Source organism: Callionymus lyra, chromosome 7 (genome assembly GCF_982586985.1).
Source record: "Callionymus lyra chromosome 7, fCalLyr1.hap1.1, whole genome shotgun sequence".
Classification (NCBI taxonomy): Eukaryota; Metazoa; Chordata; class Actinopteri; order Syngnathiformes; family Callionymidae; genus Callionymus; species Callionymus lyra.
In genome coordinates, this window is record NC_141824.1 from 2,936,013 (window position 1) to 2,958,860 (window position 22,848).

A 22,848-nucleotide genomic window follows, 5' to 3' on the forward strand; every position below is an offset into this window, starting at 1 on the left:
AGGCAGAAGTACCTGTCCACCCCCGACAGGTGCGTTCAGAAAGAAGATCTGGATCATCATCATGAGTCTGAGCCTCCTGTCAGTCAGAGATGATTGACACGTTTATCAAACATTCTCAGGTTCAACTCGACCATACGATACAAACGAGAGTAAATATTAGTTTTTAACTTGTTTTAAGGTTTAACACATTCATTGAAAACAATCACATAAGAATGAAATCAACAATTAGCACCAACTCATCATTTACTTATTTTTGTAATTTATTTTGTATTCATTTGGTTCATATTATTGTTTTAGTTTGATTTTTTTAGTTTTTAAAACTTAAGGTCAGCTCATTGAAAGAGTAAATATAAGTGAAACCTGAGTTTACACTTATAGTAATTATTAATTGTATAATTATATATATATATTAATAATAATATTTCTTTAATTATAATATGTTTTATTTGTTTTACCATACAATAGGTTTATTTCACTTTTAACCTTGTATTTTATAAAAAAATATTTTTAGTTCCAACAACAATAATAATGAAGGTAATAATAATATTATAAATAACAATAATACTAATGATTCTGTTCTTCTATTATCTTGTTTTATTCTGTTCTGACGCCACAAAAAATCTTGTGTTTACAACAAGTTTCTAATTCTGAAGGTGATTCTTTCTTTCTTTCGCTCTGCGTCATGACCAGCAGGGGACGCTAGTGAGCACCGATCAACCTCACGAAGATGATGCGTTTGACACGTTTTTTTGCTCCGAGTTTTAGATTTTTATTCTTCGTTCATCTTAGTGTGAAAATAAAACTGTATCTTACGTTAAAGAACAAGAAGAAAGAAGGCAGAGCTGCAAACATTACGAGCCATTATTCGACTCGTTCATGCGTCATAAGTCCTTTAATTTAGTTTTTAAAAACCATCAGGTGTCGAACCATCATGATCGAGATGTAATAATGAGAATATTCTGGGATGTGTTGCAACACATTCACAGAATCATTATTATTTTGTGTGTTTTTTTTAAATCACCAGAGATAATTAAAAAAGTATTTAAGTTCTCACACGAAAAATTGACGAGTAAATAAGTTCATATGAAATGGTATCGACAGAGCCGCTCACGCACAGTCACTTCGTGTCATGAATGTCAATCTCACATCATGATACTTTTACTTCTGAAGCCAGTGAATGACATCAACCTTCTGTGTGACACCAGCAGCTCTGAGCTCCAAAGAAAGAATCTGTGGTTCGTTGAAGAACAAGCGGCGCCAACACAAGCACATATAAAGTGCATTACACTGATTTAACACTGATTTAACGTCACACATCTGCACGGACACACGATGAGATGAAGTAATCTGCCTTTTTAATACTTGATATATAAAGCTCAGAGTCTGGGGTTTTTTATATTTTGCTCCTCGGGCTATTTTCCCGTAAAGAGTATAGAAGCTCAGTCGCTGTAAATCCACCTCACATGCAGACTTGTGTCTGAGAGACGCTTTTCCAAGAGTAGAAACGTTAATACAGAGAGAAAGTTATTTGTGTAGAAATAATCACAACAATATGGCTGGTAGTATATGTTGGATGTTTAACATCAGTGAACAAAACGAATTGTTGGTTAAAATACGTTAACTTTTCTTCTTAAAGAAACAATATGTAACATTTTAACATGATCGTTTTTCCTTCTTAAACACTCGTGGAAATCTCCAGATATTACAAGAAACCAACATAACAAGATCCTTTATCTTGACTAAACACAATGATATACAGTTCAAGAAAAAAACTTAATACACTTTAATTTGTTCAGGCTTTTCCTTGATTCTCTGAGACGCCTGTGTTTTTCTTGGTGTTGTCTTGATCTTTTAAAGTATATATTTTTATTGAGTATTGTTTTGATTGTTTAAGCGCTTCGTGACCCTGGTCTGGAAAAGCGCGCTACAAATATTACTTACTTATTATCTTATAAGAACAAATAATGAAAAGTTTTGCAGTTACACTGTTCTGCCATATGGGGGAGCTGGAAACAACATTTTAGAACTTACTTATTGTTGCTTTAACCACAAACTAAGTAAACAAACAATCCTGCTACAAGTCATCGGGAGTTGATCTCATTAATTTTTCTTAATTCTACTTGTATGAATTTACTTTATATTTTTATTTAGAGCAGATTTAAACATTATAAGGTTAAGGATAATTATTTTTGAATTCTTTCTTAATGATTTTTTTTAGGTAGACACTAAAAATGATTAAAACATTTCCTTCAAACAAATGAAAATCCAAACAAATACAGCCTGCAAAGATACTTCTCTATACCTTCATTCTTCCCAACATGTCCAGCATCTTTCACTATAGAGTAAGTAAGTAAGTAAGTAAGTAATATTTATTTATATAGCGCTTTTCCAGACCAGGGTCACAAAGCGCTTTAACAATCAAAACAATACTCAAAAAAGTACATACTTTAAAGATCAAGATAATACTGAGAACAACACAGGAGTTCGAGAAATTCAAGGAAAAGCCTGAACAAATAGAAACGTCTTAAGATGTTTCTTAAAGGAGTCAGTAGATCCATCAAGAGCAAAGAGAGAGAAGATCGTTCCAAAGCTTAGGAGCAACAGCCTGAAAAGATTTCTCTCCTCTGGTCCTGAGCCGTGTGCGTGGAACCATAAGTAGATTCTGATCCACAGACCTCAGAGCCCGAGCTGGGGTGTAAGGCTGGATCAGATCAGTGATTGAAGGTCTGACCATGAATAGATCTGAAAGTAAGAACCAGAATTTTAAAGTTGATCCTGAAAGAAACTGGAAGCCAGTGAAGAGTTTTAAGGATCGGAGAAATGTGAGTTCTTCTACTAGAGCGGGTCAGAATTCTCACTGCAGAGTTCTGAATCAACTGCAGACGAGACGATCCTTCTTGAAATCAGTTACTTATATTCACACATGGTTTTGATCATTCACTCTGATCATGAAACTCTTCACGCAGGCCTCACATAAATACACATTTAAAAAAAAAGCAAAGATTATTTGCATACAGTGGATTAAAGGCTCGGCACAGCAGGTAACAGTCTGACAAAACAATATTCAAATAATCTGACTCGCTGCCATCGATGTGAAAGCCTGGAGCCTGAGGCGTCCCTCAGCTCACCGATCAACAACTAACCAGTGATCGCATGTGTCCTGTCGGCTCAAACCACAACCAGTGAAACCACCTGAGGATCTTCAAAGCAAAACCTATCAACGCTCTTATTAGATGCAACAAGAAAATCCTAATCTGATCAATGTAATCCAACAAAAAGATAATCCCTGACGTCATCAGTTCATGTTGATGTAACATGTTTCTTTGTGGAGACGTTTTCCTCCGGGCGGTGATTGACACTTGCGAGTGTGAAGTTACTCTTCCTCGAAGACTAATGACCATGAATAATCTGGGTGTTTATCTATTCTGCAATTACTTTCCCTCGCCTGCAGTTGTTGGCTGGAGACGCTCGGGCACGTCAGGCTCATCTTCCTCGACAACTTGATCGCTCGCACGCACACGCGGAGACGATCAAAGACGCTCGCGCTATTTTGAGGCTAATGATTATGATCTTTGTGTATCTTTCTCTGGGTGGATCACCATTGAACGGGTGTGAAGACATTAAGAGTGATTGTGGTTTTGTTTAATCTGTGATCATTTTTTTTAAACGAACAACAGTCAGGATAAATCTCTAACGTCTTTGTCACTCCTCAGGTTGGACTTGGCCCAGTCGCTCGGTCTCACGCAGCTTCAGGTGAAGACCTGGTACCAGAACCGACGCATGAAGTGGAAGAAAATGGTGAGAAACACAAACATTTGACTCTTGTCAAGGGCTCAATGGTACCGATACTTTCAGTTCGATCCCTGTTTCTGGACGATACTTTCAGTTCGATCCCTGTTCCTGGACGATACTTTCAGTTCGGTATCTGTTCCTGGACGATACTTTCAGTTCGATCCCTGTTCCTGGACGATACTTTCAGTTCGGTATCTGTTTCTGGACGATACTTTCAGTTCGATCCCTGTTCCTGGACGATACTTTCAGTTCGGTATCTGTTTCTGGACGATACTTTCAGTTCGGTATCTGTTACTGGACGATACTTTCAGTTCGGTATCTGTTACTGGACGATACTTTCAGTTCGGTATCTGTTACTGGACGATACTTTCAGTTCGGTATCTGTTTCTGGACGATACTTTCAGTTCGGTATCTGTTTCTGGACGATACTTTCAGTTCGGTATCTGTTCCTGGACGATACTTTCAGTTCGGTATCTGTTACTGGACGATACTTTCAGTTCGGTATCTGTTTCTGGACGATACTTTCAGTTCGGTATCTGTTCCTGGACGATACTTTCAGTTCGGTATCTGTTACTGGACGATACTTTCAGTTCGGTATCTGTTTCTGGACGATACTTTCAGTTCGGTATCTGTTCCTGGACGATACTTTCAGTTCGGTATCTGTTTCTGGACGATACTTTCAGTTCGGTATCTGTTCCTGGACGATACTTTCAGTTCGATCCCTGTTTCTGGACGATACTTTCAGTTCGATCCCTGTTCCTGGACGATACTTTCAGTTCGATCCCTGTTTCTGGACGATACTTTCAGTTCGATCCCTGTTCCTGGACGATACTTTCAGTTCGATCCCTGTTCCTGGACGATACTTTCAGTTCGATCCCTGTTTCTGGACGATACTTTCAGTTCGGTATCTGTTTCTGGACGATACTTTCAGTTCGGTATCTGTTCCTGGACGATACTTTCAGTTCGGTATCTGTTTCTGGACGATACTTTCAGTTAGGTATCTGTTCCTGGACGATACTTTCAGTTCGGTATCTGTTCCTGGACGATACTTTCAGTTCGATCCCTGTTCCTGGACGATACTTTCAGTTCGGTATCTGTTTCTGGACGATACTTTCAGTTCGATCCCTGTTCCTGGACGATACTTTCAGTTCGATCCCTGTTCCTGGACCATACTTTCAGTTCGGTATCTGTTCCTGGACGATACTTTCAGTTCGGTATCTGTTCCTGGACGATACTTTCAGTTCGGTATCTGTTACTGGACGATACTTTCAGTTCGGTATCTGTTCCTGGACGATACTTTCAGTTCGGTATCTGTTACTGGACGATACTTTCAGTTCGGTATCTGTTTCTGGACGATACTTTCAGTTCGATTCCTGTTCCTGGACGATACTTTCAGTTCGGTATCTGTTCCTGGACGATACTTTCAGTTCGGTATCTGTTCCTGGACGATACTTTCAGTTCGGTATCTGTTCCTGGACGATACTTTCAGTTCGATCCCTGTTTCTGGACGATACTTTCAGTTTGATTCCTGTTCTGGACGATACTTTCAGTTCGGTATCTGTTCCTGGACGATACTTTCAGTTCAGTATCTGTTCCTGGACGATACTTTCAGTTCGGTATCTGTTCCTGGACGATACTTTCAGTTCGGTATCTGTTCCTGGACGATACTTTCAGTTTGGTATCTGTTCCTGGACGGTACTTTCAGTTCGGTATCTGTTCCTGGACGATACTTTCGGTTCGGTATCTGTTTCTGGACGATACTTTCAGTTCAGTATCTGTTCCTGGACGATACTTTCAGTTCGGTATCTGTTCCTGGACGGTACTTTCAGTTCGGTATCTGTTCCTGGACGATACTTTCAGTTCGGTATCTGTTTCTGGACGATACATTCAGTTCGATATCTTTTCTTACTCCGATACTGTCTTCGATACCATAAGATCGATTTGAATGGAAAGAAAATTGACATAAAACATTTAAATCTTGAGTATAATTTTGCAGCTTTGCTAAATTTCCAATCCAAGAGGTTTTCTTATAGAAAAAAAGAATAACAAATATTTTCCAATTCGTGGTGCGGGGGTTAGCACAATCCTCTCATATCCAGATGGTTCCTTCTAACCTTTCTCTGTGTAGTTAGTATGTTCTCCCCGTGTTGTGTAGGTTTACTCCGGACACTCCGGTTTCCTCCCACAGTCCATAAACATACAGAGGTTGATTGAGAACTTTGGGAAATTGTCCATAGGTATGAGTGTGTGTGTGTGAATGGTTGTGTGTCTTTGTTTGCCTTGCGACAGACTGGCGTCCTGTCCAGGGTGTCCCCTGCCTCTCGCCCGTAGAAACTGGGATAGACTCCAGTCTCCCCCCATCAACCCCCATAAGGGAATAAGTGGCAAAGAAAATGAATGAATGAATGAATAATTCCCAGTGCTCAAAAAACACATGCAAACAAGTGACAAATGTGATGTTTACTGTCACTTATCCATCACGAGTAGGTTCAAAAGTTTGCACCGGAAGTGAAAGCATTTGTCAACCCTCGGTATCGATAGCTTCACTTAGATAAGTGTTCCTGATGGATCCCTTCTTTAAATACCAATTCAACCATTCAATCAGAGCCTCCAAAGGAACCGAAGTCTCGGCCCTACTTTTGTCGAATCCGGTCATCGCAGTCCAATAATAGCCTTCCTGAGCTATTTGCCGCGGCGGGCGGCGATAAAAGAGAAGGATCAGGCCGAGGGTGGCGCGAGGTGAAGCCGATGATGATAGCTGAGAGAGCAAACACTTTAGAGAAGGGTCAACAGCCCGCAGAACAAAGAAGACCTCAAATCGTTAACCGGAGAGATAAAGTAGTGTGAGAGGGCGAGTCAACAGCCATATGTCTCCACTTAATTACTATAATAGGAAAGACTTTTCTGTGACTCCTGCTGTCGTGAATTACCCTCGTAGTTCATCAGGTGTGTGTGTGTGTGTGTGTTCTTCAAGGTACTCAAAGGAGGTCAGGAGGCGCCGACGAAGCCCAAGGGGCGACCCAAAAAGAACTCCATCCCCACCACGGAGGAGATCGAGGCGGAGGAGCGACGGTTGAAGGTGGAGGAGGAGCAGCGCATGAAGAGGCTGGCGGAGGACGGAGCGCCGACCCAGGGAGTCCACGACGAGTCCAAGATGGAGCCCGAAGACCTGAGCCTGGTGTCCACGTCGCCGCCAAAGACTCTCCGTCCGGATCAGAGTCCGGATCGATCCGAGCAGGAGATGCAGTCGGAGATGCTCTTGGCCAGCTAGGCTCGGAGGCGGAACACAGACTGGAAAAAACGAATAGTGCCTCGGGATCACTGTAAAAAAAACAACAAAAAAACCTGTGTGAGGTTTAGATCCGGTCACGACCAGTGATGCGTCCACGAAGCTTCATGAAGCAGTGACCTGTATTTACACCTCAGGAGTCCGTTCCTTCAGTTAAGACGTTTGAATAGAATAGTTTGTTCGAAGCAAGAGGTTTAAAGTCGAACATAAGAACATACGCTTCATGAAGCTCCGTCGAAACCATCGCCCCGTACAGCTGGAAACCTAAGTAATGGCATCCGATGTAGCCTTTCATCGTCAGGCCGATGGACTGTTGACGCAGCTAATGTGCAAAGATGTAGATTGCAGTGAGAAATTGTTGCCTTGGAAAATAATCCACCAATACGTGTTGTGTGTTAGAATAATGGGATCAGTGAACAGTAGATTTACCAAAGAGTTGCTTCTGATATCAGGATTCATTTGGGAACTTACATATAAAAAAGTACTTCAACGGGAGAACTTACGCAGATATTTCAACCTCTATAATTCCTAAAGTTGCAGTTTATCTTCACTCTCACAATCAACGATCGTCAAGCTGCCTTCAAGAGTGTTTTTGCCAAACCGTTGCCTTATGGAGGTGCTCGTGCGGTGAATGTTTGACCCCTGACCTGCCGACCGCAGAAGTGGCTTCAGTGCCTTGTTTGTCTCAGATGGTCACGATATTAAATCCGTGTATATTTTTAAAGCGATTGAACAAGTGCTATTCGTGAGACGATGCTCTGATCTCTGTATTATTCAGTCCAAAGCCTTTTTTTTTTTTTAAAACAACAATGATTCTGCCAAAAGCCATACACTGTATCATACTTGTAAAAATAAAAGTATATGTTCTTTCAGGAAGTGTGTACGTGAAACAGAATTTTTACGGCTGTTATAAATTGAATTATTAAAATTCCTTGTGTGTATAATGTTACGGGCGTCCCTGCTTTTTTTTTTTAACGCTCCCTTTTATGCCGTCTGCCATGAGGTGCCTGTTATGCTGTCACACGTATGCAGGAAGATAAATCAAAAACCCGAGCCAAAGATGCATCCAAACGGCTGAACATTTAAACACTCAGAGGTTTTTCACCTCAAGGTCTTTTCACCACTTCGCCAATTAACTGCATTAGGAGCATAGTTTGAATGCCGCTCTGAGTTTTCTATTCAGAAGTCGTCTTTTGTACTTATGTCACGGTAATTGCTGCACTTTTGTTATTCAAATGAAGTCATGAAATGAAATAACGAATTATGGAATTACGCAACATCTGAATGATTATCTTCTACTTGAGTCTTCTTGACTTGACTGAAAAAAGAAAAATTGGCTTTTATAAAATAACAACACATATGTTATCCTAACAAATCAACATTGAGACGTCTATCTACTTTTTATTCAAAATCCCCACCTTTTAAATCCATTTTAAGTTCCAGATCCTCCTGATTATTATTTGTACTTTACTGTCTCATTTGTATCTTTCACAGAAAAACTTCTGATAGTTGAGCATCTTAGTTAAATGTCTTAGAGGCATCAGCGTAGATGAAAACAGAATAGAATAGTAAGTAAGTAAGTAAGTAAGTAATATTTATTTATATAGCGCTTTTCGAGACCAGGGTCACAAAGCGCTTAAACAATCAAAACAATACTCAAAAAAGTACATAGTAAGGCTGGATCAGATCACTGATGGAAGGTCTGACCATGAATAGATCTGAAAGTAGGAACCAGAATTTTAAAATGATCCTGAAAGAAACTGATGAAGAGTTTGAAGGAGAAATGTGAGTTCTTCTACTAGAGCGGCTCAGAATTCTGGCTGCAGAGTTTTGCTTTAACTGTATGATGTCTTCGTACTTTCATTGCATCTCAGATGAAAATGGAAGAAACAAAGTAAAGAACGACATGATCTTTTTTCTCAACACCTGACTCAACGCAACAAAGCAGGTGTGATCAAAAGAGGATCATTTCATTTGAAAACTCTTAGTCACAGGTGGATTATAAATGTACTCTACGGACTCCTTCAAGAAACATCTTAAGACGTTTTTATTTGTTCAGGCTTTTCCTTGATTTTCTGGAACTCCTGTGTTGTTCTCAGTATTATCTTGACCTTTAAAGTATATACTTTATTGAATATTGTTTTGATTGTTTAAGCGCTTTGTGACCCTGGTCTGGAAAAGCGCTATACAAATAAAAATGACTTACTTACAAGTTTTATTATTTTAAATGCTGAGGAACTGAGCACAATAGAGGTAATTTCAGGTTATATTCCAACAACCTGCTTTTTTTAAAGTCAATCATCTTAGACCGATAAAAATCAACGCACTCATTATAATAACTATGTTTTTCTTCATCTTCCACTCCCTGCTGTGACATCTATGGATTTATTATTGTGGAATTCAAAGTGTGAGAGAGTGTGTACTGTATATATGAATATTTCACTAATTATATGTTACGCGCTGCAGACGGAAAGACAATCGAGAAAAGTAATGCAGTCGGAGAGGTTTTTCTTCATCGTTAAAGTCAAACGTCTCTGTTGGTTCGTTCGTCTCCACAGTTGATGAACCTAAAGCTTGATGATCAGGTGGGATTAACGGGGCGGACTCGTCATAAATCTGTTTTAAAAGCAAAGTGCTCGGCAGTTTCCTCTCCACGATTGACTCCTCAAATAATTATCAGATCTCTTGTCACATAAAGCGAGCGTAAATCAAACCGTTACAGTAATGTCTGCGGGTTAAAGTTCAGGCAGCTCCATTACAGAGGAAGCTTTTCAGAGCCGGCTCGTAAATCACGCCGAGGGGGGGAACAAAGCGTTTAAGTCGTCCATATTGTGACATTTATCATCTGTATCTGTACAGCAAAACAAAATGGCCTGTGGTGCACCTACGCCCGTGACCCCGGCCAGCCGGGCAGGAACAGCCTAAAGTGTATTTTTAGTCGCTGATACCGGACATGGATGATTTCTTAAGCAAACAGCGCAGGCGGGCGTTGAGTGATGTGCAGTGAGCTCCGACTCCTTGAGTCAACACACTTAGTTTACTTTATAAGTGTGTGCAGTCGTCGGCAGAAGCACCCGCAAGTCGCTCAGGTATGTTCAAACATAAAACTGTTCGGTCTCCATCAATCACGGTTTTTCTTTCGCTCGAAAATACGTGGAATTCACTGCACATCACTGACGTCATTAAAAATCATCCTTTTTTTTGGAAAATGAAAAGATTAAAGAGGAAAATGGAAACATTTTCTTATGGATCTTGATCGACGACACCATGAAACCGCTGGAAGATTCCATTAAATCATCGGATACTTTATGGAACACGTTAAAACATTATGTCATAAACGTTCTGTATCTTGAAGACCTCAGCTTTATTATACATCCTCAGACATAAATGTACGTAATAATGTGTTTTTTATTTATTACTGGAACCATCTGGTTGAGAAGCTTCAGTAACAGATACACAACATCACAAGATTTTCTTGCCATCCATCCATCCATCCATCCATCCATCCATCCATCCATCCATCCATCCATCCATCCATCCATCCATCCATCCATCCATCCATCCATCCATCCATCCATCCATCCATCCATCCATCCATCCATCCATCCATCCATCCATCCATCCATCCATCCATCCATCCATCCATCCATCCATCCAAAGGTAAAACTTTCACTTGATAGCTTAAAACCACTGCGTATCTCAGACAATGGGTTGAGCAACTTTCAAATTTAATTTTAAGTACCTTTAAACTTTTCCCAGAAGCCACGCCTCTAAAATGTCTAATGTAGGCTGTCATGACTTAAGTGATCTCAAGATAGTTAGTAGTTTCACTGAAACTAAGAGAGGGCGTGATGAATGCCATTCAAGTTCCATAGATGGATGTTCATCCAAATGTTTTGATTGGTCCGTTAAATGTCAGCTAAAGTGTGTATGTGTGTGTGTGTTGTTGTGATGTGTGACTCTATTGTATCATCAGTGTGTGTGTTGTTGTGATGTGTGACTCTATTGTATCATCAGTGTGTGTGTTGTTGTTGTGATGTGTGACTCTATTGTATCATCAGTGTGTGTGTGTGTTGTTGTGATGTGTGACTCTATTGTATCATCAGGGTGTGTGTTGTTGTGATGTGTGACTCTATTGTATCATCAGTGTGTGTGTGTGTTCTTGTGATGTGTGACTCTGTTGTATCATCAGTGTGTGTGTGTGTTGTTGTGATGTGTGACTGTTGTATCATCAGTGTGTGTGTGTTGTTGTGATGTGTGACTCTATTGTATCATCAGTGTGTGTGTTGTTGTAATGTGTGACTCTATTGTATCATCAGTGTGTGTGTGTTGTTGTGATGTGTGACTCTATTGTATCATCAGTGTGTGTGTTGTTGTGATGTGTGACTCTATTCAATCATCAGTGTGTGTGTTGTTGTGATGTGTGACTCTATTGTATCATCAGTGTGTGTGTGTGTTGTTGTGATGTGTGACTCTGTTGTATCATCAGTGTGTGTGTGTTGTTGTGATGTGTGACTCTATTGTATCATCAGTGTGTGTGTTGTTGTGATGTGTGACTCTATTGTATCATCAGTGTGTGTGTGTTGTTGTGATGTGTGACTCTATTGTATCATCAGTGTGTGTTTGTACAAAACTCTTTTCATTGAAATATTGACATTAGAAAATGATCTTAAGCTCCGCCCACTTAAAAAACTTTGTTGTTCTGGAGATGAAATCTTGTTGACCATAACCTCACCCACTCTGCTGTGATTGGTCAAGCATGGAGGTTTGTCACTGCGCGTCATCCATCCCGGAAGTCTCCACCTCCAAGGGACTGTATAAATAAAGTGTGATTACAGCTGGAGGAGGAGTGAAGTCATTATTACGTCATAATGGACTCTCGTAACCTCTCGTTCGTCCAGATTTCAGAGCAACTTTATAAAGTAATAAAGTGTAAAACATGGTCATGATGAGGAACCTCCTGCATCTTGGATAGAAGAACATTTACTACATGTCAGGAGAGTTGATCTCAATGAGCGATTTATTCCTTCCATGTCAGTACTGCACATATAACAAGAGACATTTATTATTATTTAAAACTTAAAGGCATAAAAAAGGAAGCGTTCCTCTGGCCCGGGAATGGGATCCATCGAGCCGGGACCTTGATCCACGGTGTAAGGAGTGGACCGATCAAGGACTGTTTCTATAAACAGGTAACTTTCTCCCTAATGAAAATGACTTGTTTGTACATGCATGTCGTGGTTTACATGTCGCTCCACGACTCCTCGCTGACGGTTTGATTCTGATTCCGGGGAAGCAGTTGAACGTAGCAGTTCAAGGGAACATTAACTCTGACTGGGATCAGAACTGGCTGGTGGAACGAGAGGTACTGGCCGGCAGGCAGAGAGACAGGTTTCCAACCACACTCTGCATGTCTCCACTGGCTCCTCGAAAAAAGCCCTCCAGGCTAATTGTTGTGTGGCGAGGTAAGAGCGACATCCAGAGACACTGACGCTCTATTTGGGGGAACCAGTTCTTTTCTCACAGGTCCAAGTTCAGGAGCAGGTCACCGAGAGTGTTGTGTCGACCTAAGGCAGACCCCCCCCCACCACCTGCCGACACATCCGTCGCACACCTTCACCTGTCAGCTCAGCACACACCTGGGTAATTAGGGCCCGATGCGAGAGGGTCAGTGGGCGTCGCATGCGCTGCTTCGCCCTCGTCTGTGTCAGAGGAAGCTGTCTTTAAAACGTCGACGGCGAGAGCGACACGAGGCTTTCTTAAGTCAACAGAGGGCGGATGCTTCGGAACCCGACGCACAATGCTGCCCATTGTCTTGCACTGCGAGCGTAAGAGCGGGAGTCATCGGCGGTGTCAGCAGGATCAAGTCTTCGCCGTCGAGGAGGCGGCGAACGACCTGCGCTCGGATGTTTTCCGAAGGTCGTGCAACTGCTGCCAAAACGTCAAAAATAGGAAAAGACGGTTCAAAGCTGTCAGAGCTTTCGGAAATGAAGTTTCCGTAATTTTGTTTTCACGGTTACATCGAAAATGTTTTTTTTTTTTCGACGCGTTCACGACCGTGTGCTTGTGAAATATACGCTCATTATTTTGTCGATCAAAGTGACAGGCGCCAGTCAAGGGTGTCAAACTCAATCCCACCCAAAGTCTTTTTCCAACTGTCTTCAACAGATGAATACATCAGATTAAACATTCTGGGAATTTATATTTATTAACCAATCAAACATCTTTTGATGGCAGTTTTCGTTGTTGAACTATAAATATCGTTTGTAACGTTTGGCTGAAACACCTTCAAGGTTAACTTTAGTCTTTAGTTCTGAGCCAATAATCCTGTGGGCCAGAAGAAATATATTGGTGGGTCGTCCTTGAGCTTTGAGTCATGTTTCTTTTCTTGCTAATGCCTGGAACATTTCTGTCTGTATTGAAGTGAGGAATTATTATTTTTCTGTGATTTACAACTTCTTCTTTGGGTCACAAGAGTTTGGATGTGGTTGTGGTTCTTTCACTTGATTTATTTCTTTTCATTTATATCGATTATCATTTCATTCTGGTCGGAAACAAAAGACGTGTTAATGATACATGGAAGGGTTTTAAGATTAAAAACAATAATGAATCAGATATAATAAGATATTTTGAGCCAGTTAGATGTATACGATTTTTGACAATCTGGGTATCAAATTAATAAAGTCCCTCTAATCTAACCTAATATAATCCAGGGACTATTGCCTTTTTCAAGATTATTAATTAAACATTAAACATTTGATAAAATATGGAAAAATGGGTGAAACAATGTGTGAAAGGAAAAAAATTTAGAAAAAAGTTGAAGTAGACTGAAGAATAAATGTAAACGAGAGTTAAATTTAGATCCTTGGCAGATTAGGTACGATTAAATAATAATAGAATACATTTATTGAAATCATTTTCTCTTTGTAAACAAACTTTTTGATTCATGACAAACCATCTTTTACTTCTCTTTATGAAGGAGTGTTGGTGAGTTTTCATACACGTGTTTGAGCGATTTATTTGCTTCATAGGAAATCATCAGCAGATTTCCGAGCATGGAAAGGATGTTTATTTGGATTCACGTTGAAAGCTCAGAAGAACTGAAGCTCGAATACTGGCTAGCGATAAATGACGAGGCTCATCATCCTACCTCTGACGCCTTAGATCGAGCGATGAGCTGATGAAGCTTCATAAAAACACTGTCCTGTTTTCATGACGTCACTCTGTGGCGCCTTCAGTTAAGAAATAAAGTTTCAATAGAACAACTGTTCAAAGCAATAGATAATAGAAAGAAGAGAGCGCCATCTAGTGGGCTCTGAGACCGAGGACACTGTTTCATGAAGCTTCATCAACACATCACTACCATCTAGTGGACTCTGAAGATAATGACACTGTTTCATGAAGCTTCATCAACACATCACTACCATCTAGTGGACTCTGAAGATAATGACACTGTTTCATGAAGCTTCATCAACACATCACTACCATCTATTTGACTCTGAAGATAATGACACTGTTTCATGAAGCTTCATCAACACATCACTACCATCTAGTGGACTCTGAAGATAATGACAGTGTTTCATGAAGCTTCATCAACACATCACTACCATCTAGTGGACTCTGAAGATAATGGCACTGTTTCATGACGCTTCATCAACACATCATTACCATCTAGTGGACTCTGAAGATAATGACACTGTTTCATGAAGCTTCACCAACACATCACTACTATCTAGTGGACTCTGAAGATAATGACACTGTTTCATGAAGCTTCATCAACACATCACTACCATCTAGTGGACTCTGAAGATAATGACACTGTTTCATGAAGCTTCATCAACACATCACTACCATCTATTTGACTCTGAAGATAATGACACTGTTTCATGAAGCTTCATCAACACATCACTACCATCTAGTGGACTCTGAAGATAATGACAGTGTTTCATGAAGCTTCATCAACACATCACTACCATCTAGTGGACTCTGAAGATAATGGCACTGTTTCATGAAGCTTCATCAACACATCACTACCATCTAGTGGACTCTGAAGATAATGACACTGTTTCATGAAGCTTCATCAACACTTCACTACCATCTAGTGGACTCTGAAGATAATGACACTGTTTCATGAAGCTTCATCAACACTTCACTACCATCTAGTGGACTCTGAAGATAATGACAGTGTTTCATGAAGCTTCATCAACACATCACTACCATCTAGTGGACTCTGAAGATAATGACAGTGTTTCATGAAGCTTCATCAACACATCACTACCATCTAGTGGACTCTGAAGATAATGACAGTGTTTCATGAAGCTTCATCAACACATCACTACCATCTAGTGGACTCTGAAGATAATGGCACTGTTTCATGAAGCTTCACCAACACATCACTACTATCTATTGGACTCTGAAGATAATGACACTGTTTCATGAAGCTTCATCAACACATCACTACCATCTAGTGGACTCTGAAGATAATGACACTGTTTCATGAAGCTTCATCAACGCATCACTACCATCTATTTGACTCTGAAGATAATGACACTGTTTCATGAAGCTTCATCAACACATCACTACCATCTAGTGGACTCTGAAGATAATGACAGTGTTTCATGAAGCTTCATCAACACATCACTACCATCTAGTGGACTCTGAAGATAATGGCACTGTTTCATGAAGCTTCATCAACACATCATTACCATCTAGTGGACTCTGAAGATAATGACACTGTTTCATGAAGCTTCACCAACACATCACTACCATCTAGTGGACTCTGAAGATAATGACACTGTTTCATGAAGCTTCATCAACATATCACTACCATCTAGTGGACTCTGAAGATAATGACACTGTTTCATGAAGCTTCATCAACACATCACTACCATCTAGTGGACTCTGAAGATAATGACACTGTTTCATGAAGCTTCATCAACACATCACTACTTTGATCATCATTAATCCCCCATCCTTTCCTACCAGTCGGTCACAACAGGAGGCCGTCAACAATGAGTCTGGTTCTGCTCCAGGTTTTCTTCTAAAAGGAAGATTTTCCTCGCCAACGCCACACTGTGCTTTACTCATTATTGAGTTGCTGGATCTTTCTCCACTATAGTCTTAGTTAAACTGTAAAGTGTCTTGAGATAACTTTGTTATGATAAGAGGCTTGAAATAAAATGGTATTGAACCAAAGAGGTTTTTTTTATCAAGCTTTCATGTACTTCAGGAAAACAAGGATTGAAGATTCAAATCATCTTCTATCGACGTGTCCATGTATCTTCGCGGCTAATGTATTTACTAACGGTGACCCGGGCCTCTCCATAGCTCATGGTCTGGTCTCCATGTCTGGGAGACGACGCTGCCCCCCCGCCCACCACCCCCGGCTCTTAGCCTCATAAATCAGTGGAAATGTGTTGGAGAGTGTGTTTGTTATGGAAGTCCTCATCACCGGCTTAAGGGTGTGTGTCCGCCCTCGGAGAAGATGAGCGGTAATAGACCTGTCAGTGTCGGTCCACCCACGAGGGGTGACAGGCCAGGACCACCGCGGGGTTCCACCACGGACGCGACCAGGCGAGCGTGTTCCAATGTGAGCGACTGAAAATGAATTTCTTTGTGAAACTATTGGATTTAGAGAAGATAACTTCGAGTCAAACTCCTCTTCGCTAATGAGCTTTCAACGACTTGTCACGGCTCTCACTTTTGCACTCGCAGCTGCTACATTTGTCATCGCGTGACCTGCACTTTCAGTTCACGGAGGTCAAGAGTGCACATCCTGTACACATGCACTTCCAACATTAGCATTGAGCATTAGCCGCGGAGGAATTTCTACACTTCCACTAATCCGCTCCAGGGCGAGATTTGTATAGATAACAAATATAAGCATATTTTTGTACTAAAGTACTGCATACTTTCAAGGATGTCAAACTTGATATACTGTAGCATTGTATTGTCAGATTCTTGAGAGATAAAGATCATCACGTCAAATCTTTCCATTTATATATCTGAGGTTGAATAGTTGAGATGGAAGAGATATCGACCAAAATCCATACTTAACATACTTAAAATAAGAAACCCAGTCTCAACAAAATGTTACCTCTGGTTACACTTAACACATACTATGTTATACAATATATATTAATTTATTTCAAATTGTATATGGGAGATTAAATAATGTTTGGGTAATTTAAAATAAGAAATAATCTCTTAAAATGTTTGATCTCAATTTACAATTTGTTAACACGAATGAACAGAAGTCATACGTCTTCACCTGAGCAGGTAGAAGACAGTAAATAAAAATGAAATCAAGAATAGACATGTAAATAGAGAAAGTGTTAGGTAGCGATTAAAACAATTGAAGAGAAACTTGCAAGAAGACTGGATCAGGATCACATAGAAGAAAAAAAAATTACATGAAAAAGGACAAGCACGAGAAAACAAAAACAACCAGAGCACAGTAGAGAGGCCATGATTGGATGATCTGACACCACGGACTGGAACAGAAGGCTTACGTTGCCGGCAAGTGCTGTTGTTCCATTCTCGTGTCTGAAGCTGTTAATCCAGAAAGGAAGGTCGTGACATGATGTACAACAAAATGAATGCACACAAACAAAATAAATAATATTTAATATATCTAGAAACTTTTATTAAAAACATCCATGAAAACCTGTTTCTTTTTCTAATACAAAAATCACTATTTACCTTTAACTGCTTGTTCCTGCTACAGTATTTATTCATTGTGTTATCATTCTGCAGTTTCATCTGGATCGAGGTCTGGTTTTCAATTATGTTTTCACTGACTGATGATAAGATTAAATAAACTTTATTCATCCTCTCGAGGTCTCTTCATCATCTTGTTATTTCTCTTTGTTCTTGTTCTTATTTTTATTTTCATGAATAATTGCTGTATTGCTGTGTCTAATTGGAAAAAAAACTATTTCAATAAAGTTCTACCTAACCTAACCTAACCTAACCTAACCTAACCTAACCTAACCTAACCTAACCTTACCTAACCTAACCTAACCTAACCTAACCTAACCTAACCCAACCCAACCCAACCTAACCTAACCTAACCTTACCTAACCTAACCTAACCTAACCTAACCCAACCTAACCTAACCTAACCTAACCTTACCTAACCTAACCTAACCTAACCTAACCCAACCCAACCTAACCTAACCTAACCTAACCCAACCCAACCCAACCTAACCTAACCTTACCTAACCTAACCTAACCTTACCTAACCTAACCTTACCTAACCTAACCTAACCTAACCTAACCTAACCTAACCTAACCTAACCCAACCCAACCCAACCTAACCTAACCTAACCTAACCTTACCTAACCTAACCTAACCTAACCTAACCTAACCCAACCTAACCTAACCTAACCCAACACATCAACACAGACGATAAAAAATAAAACAATAAAAACAAAGTGCAAGATGACACAATCTAAGTCTAAAGATAAAGAACATAGATCAAAGAATACAAAGATTAACATAGAATATCATCTTTTCACTTCTGCCCCCAAACTCAGAATTATAGGGAATGAGTCCCTGAGTCTATTAGTGTTGGATCATGGGAGGAGCATTCGGACACTCCATCTTCAGTTTTCAGAAGATGATGAGTAGTTTGTCGAGTGAAGCTTCTAGTAAAAGAAAAATGCAGCAAAAAAAAAACACAAATATTGAGTTGATTTAAAGTGTCTTTCACTTTGACGTCATCACTGGATGTTCTTCTGCACATGAACGGGTCCTGGACGTAGACTTTGAACCTAAAGATGCGAAACAAAGAGCAGCAACTGCTCCGAGGACTCAAAGGGCCGACGAGGGCCCATGTGGGTGGTGGGTTCGTTTCTGCCGGCGACCATAACTCACCCGCAGGCACAGCTGAGTACATGAGAGTCATCCGGACCAAATCCACCAAAGCCGGCTGTTCTGTTTCGTTTTCCTTCTCCCCGCTGTGACCTGGTCTGGCCTTTGACTGACGTGCTCTGGCGTTCATGAGTGGCGGCGCAGATGTGTGTTTTCTGACCGACATCAAAGTGTGTGAAAAGGAAAACGGTTGCTCGATCGACTGATAATTTACCTCGAGGAGAAACGAGGTTCACTCGTGAGGTCATCAGAGACAGAAGCGACTCTTTGTCCTCGAAGCAGAAACAATGGATTCTAATGAAACCTTCAGAAATCCAATAAACTCACACACACACTTCAACATTTCCATTTTCAACCGTGATTAAGTCGGTGGCTCTGGTTCACACGTCCCGTCCTCTCCGAAGACTTCCGTCATGAGAGAAAGCTGCTGCGCTCAGACTTTATTTAGGCTACACCAAGAAACGCTCGCAATAAGCTTGTAATCCTGATTTTACACCGAGGCCGGACTTCAGAAAGGAAGTCGCTACGAAAGCCGGAGGGAATGTCACAGCGACTCAAGGAAAGAAGTGCCGGCTGTGTGATGCCGGATCAACGAGCCGAGCGGCCGAGCAATTACGTATCTGTTGAAAGCATGTTACATAGGTCTGTGCCCGAGCGAAAGGAATACCAACTGGAAACATGTGTGCGCTTGTCCTCGTGTCTCTCTGGCTTTTTTCTCGTCCACTTGTTGTTTTTTTTAAACCTTAAGCCGGCAGAGAAAACTTCCTTCTCGTCAAACTTTCTTGACTACAAATCCTGCACCGCGGAGCTTTCCGGTGCTGACAGAAAGGACTTTCCTTTTTCACTTAACGTCTTTCAAAAAGAGGAAAGTTGTGGCTTGGCGAGGAAGACACGCACTTGTCGAGCCAGCGGGCGGAAAATAAGAGCCCAGGTGAGGCCCCCCGACAGACCCCCCCGACAGACCCCCCCGACAGACCCCCCCCGACCCCCTCGAGATCCTCCTCTCGGAATATTTCCACCCGGAGAAAATAAGTAGGTGTGATTGTCAAGTTGTAAAGGGGCTTCTATTTTCTCAACATGTTTAGCTTCTCCTCTGTCAACTGCTGTCTGACGGCATGTCAGGGATTCTGTGAAGAGGCTCCTCTTCCTCGCTGATGTCAGAGAGCAGGCCGAGGTCAACTGTCACGGCGAGGAGGCGGAGCTTAGCGGCGTCCATCCTTAACTCAACAAACACTCTTTTGAGGTTCGAGATACGACTGGTGACAAGAATGAGACCAATATGTATCTATAATATTTCCTCCTGAAACAAATGTAAGTGCATTTCTTATGTACATATAATATAAAGTAGAAATCAGGCCTGAGAAAATGGACTATTTTTGTGTCCCTTTTGAGTTAAACTGGTTAAATTGATCATGTGCAGCTAACTCACTATTTTATCTTGAGTTATCTTTTATTGTTCATTACTTTTAAAGTGATCGTTCACCCAAAAATTCACTCATTTTCTACTCTCATGTCGACTAATGTTGGATTATTCTGTTCTTTTAAGAGTTATAGACAAAAATGTTTGTTCATTTTAATGTAGCGACTGGAGCTCAGTTGTCTTCGTCTTCATCTTCATCCAAAAAGACACTTAAAAACATCCAAATACCTTCAAACTGCTCGACTGTAACTCTTGGATTGAAGCTCCACACGAGGAGAATTGATCAGAAAAAATGAAACAAGTTTATATTTTAAGATTGTTTGTAGCAGAAGCTAAAATGCTAACTTGCTTCACAGACAGGAAACAATCCGGGTGTATGTAGCGCGACAGTAGCTTCTGCTACTAATAAGGTTTAAATATAGATTTGTTGAATTATTTTTAGGAAAAATTTCTCACATTGAGGCTTCAATACAAGATGGATGTAACAGACGAGCAGTCTAGAGGTGTTTGGCTGTTTTTAAGTCCACTGAGTCTTTTTGGAAGAAGACAAATTTGCTCTTGTCACGACCGTAATATAAACAAACATTTCTGCCTGTAACTTAAAAAAAAAAAACACTGTAAAAATAAATCCCAACAATTAGTTGACATGAGGGTGAGAAAAAAAAATGTTTATCTTGAATTTTGAGTGAACTAATACTTTAAAACTGTCAATTAAACTTGGTGAAAAAAGTTTTACCTTCTTTCTTTTCTTTGTCCTTTTTGTGTTCATTTTGTTACTCGGAAACTCACCAAATAAAATTAATTTTTAATTGTTCTGAGAAAAAATGTCTTCGCTGGTCTTGAATAATTGAACAAAAATGTCTTAACAAAATGTGGTATCTGCAAAAAACTTACTAAAGAAAAAAAGGACCAGGACAGATCTTCACTTGAGTGAAAATGACAAAACTTCACTGGAAAAATTAAAGTAACGTAGAGTTTTCATAAGACACAAAAGAGGAGATTTTTGGGGAGAACAAGAAGGAGTTTTATTATTTCAAACTCTTAAACGATCAGTTGAAGACACAGACGAGGAGAACAGAGTGAGACACACTGACCAGAAACACAGACGTCAACAAAATAAAACAGGAACAAAACAAGCAACAAACACAACAAAAATAACATACAGTAGTTTACAATGAGTTGTACATATTTATTGCTTCTTTGAAGAGTTTGAGCCAATGTTGAAATACTATTTCGTAAAACAGTCCTTTTGAGGTTTAATTAATATCTGTCTATATAGTACAACAATTTAACAATGAGAAATAGGTGTATATAATGAATTTGTGTATGATTTCATGAGATAAACACACTTTTTAAAGTGCATCCCCTCGACACTCAGTATATAAAGTCACCACTGGTGCAAGTACATTATATAGTATATAAGTACATTTATTCTCATACTTTCTTCATGCAGGTTGCAAACAGATAATGTCCAGAACTGCTCAGTTTTGGAACAGTTTTATTCTCAAAGAGATATTTTTAGTGGGATGAGGTAGTTGCAATTATCAGTCTGGGAAAAAAATGAGGGTGTGGTTGAGTTTCTCATGGTCGGTCGGGCGTGTTTCGAAGCGTAACATCGGTTAGGTTGGGATTGTTGAAGCGATTCGTGACCCTCGAGGAGAGCTCTACAAATATTACTAACTTACTTACTCTGGATCGACAAAACACTAAACACAGCAAGAGTTAAATAAGTAAATATATTTAACAACATGTTGATATCGTGGTTAAATCATGAGTTAAGTCTGGTGTAGAAGAAGCTGTTTTGCAGCAGGTGGAGATTTTAAATGTCAACTAGAACCTCAGGACATTATTGCAAAGGGAAGATAATTCAATGATGCTTCCTGCTTAAATGAGCGTCTGATTATATACTTTCATTTGTTTCAGACCTACTTTGGTAAAGACAATAAATATAAAATCAAACTACAATTGATTTTATCATTTTTGTCCCACTTTGCGAGGTCGACATCACTGATTGAGTCTTTAAAAAAAAAAAACAGAAACCAAATAAACCAGTTGATGATAATAATAAAGTTTATTACTGGCAGAAAAGGGAGGGAGAGTGAAGAGAAAACAGAAGTCTGCTTCTCCTGGCATCATAAAAACAAACGTAACAATGAAAGACATAAACTGTGAGTCAACACGTCGTCATCCGCACAGGAAACCACCGCAAATTGCTCCTGATCGTCCTAAATAACCCTGGCGTTGAAAACTGTTTTTGTGGCTAAAAAATCATGACAATGATCCTCATTTGTTTTGATAACACCGGTGATTACGACCGGGCCTGACATTCGACTTGTTGTACCTGCCCAGGTAATGACACGCCTCGCTCTAATGATGTAAACGTACAATTGATTCCACGCCGCTCCGAAAAACACCATTAAACGCGGTGATTCACACGGACGTGACAGCTGTTCCGTGCGCCGGCGGTTTCAACA

General features: G+C 40.2%; 1 protein-coding gene across 1 annotated transcript in view; it reads left to right on the plus strand.

Moving 5' to 3' along the window:
- Positions 1 to 7,440, plus strand: part of barx2 (BARX homeobox 2) — a 20,385-nt gene extending 12,945 nt beyond the window's left edge. Inside the window, exons 2-4 of the mRNA XM_087795820.1 lie at positions 1 to 29; positions 3,714 to 3,798; positions 6,767 to 7,440. The exon at positions 1 to 29 is cut by the window's left edge and continues 281 nt beyond it. Of these exons, the coding sequence (XP_087651946.1) occupies positions 1 to 29; positions 3,714 to 3,798; positions 6,767 to 7,063 (411 nt within the window). The 3' untranslated portion in view covers positions 7,064 to 7,440. The remainder of the gene's footprint in view (positions 30 to 3,713; positions 3,799 to 6,766) is intronic.
- The last annotated feature ends 15,408 nt before the right edge of the window (positions 7,441 to 22,848 follow it).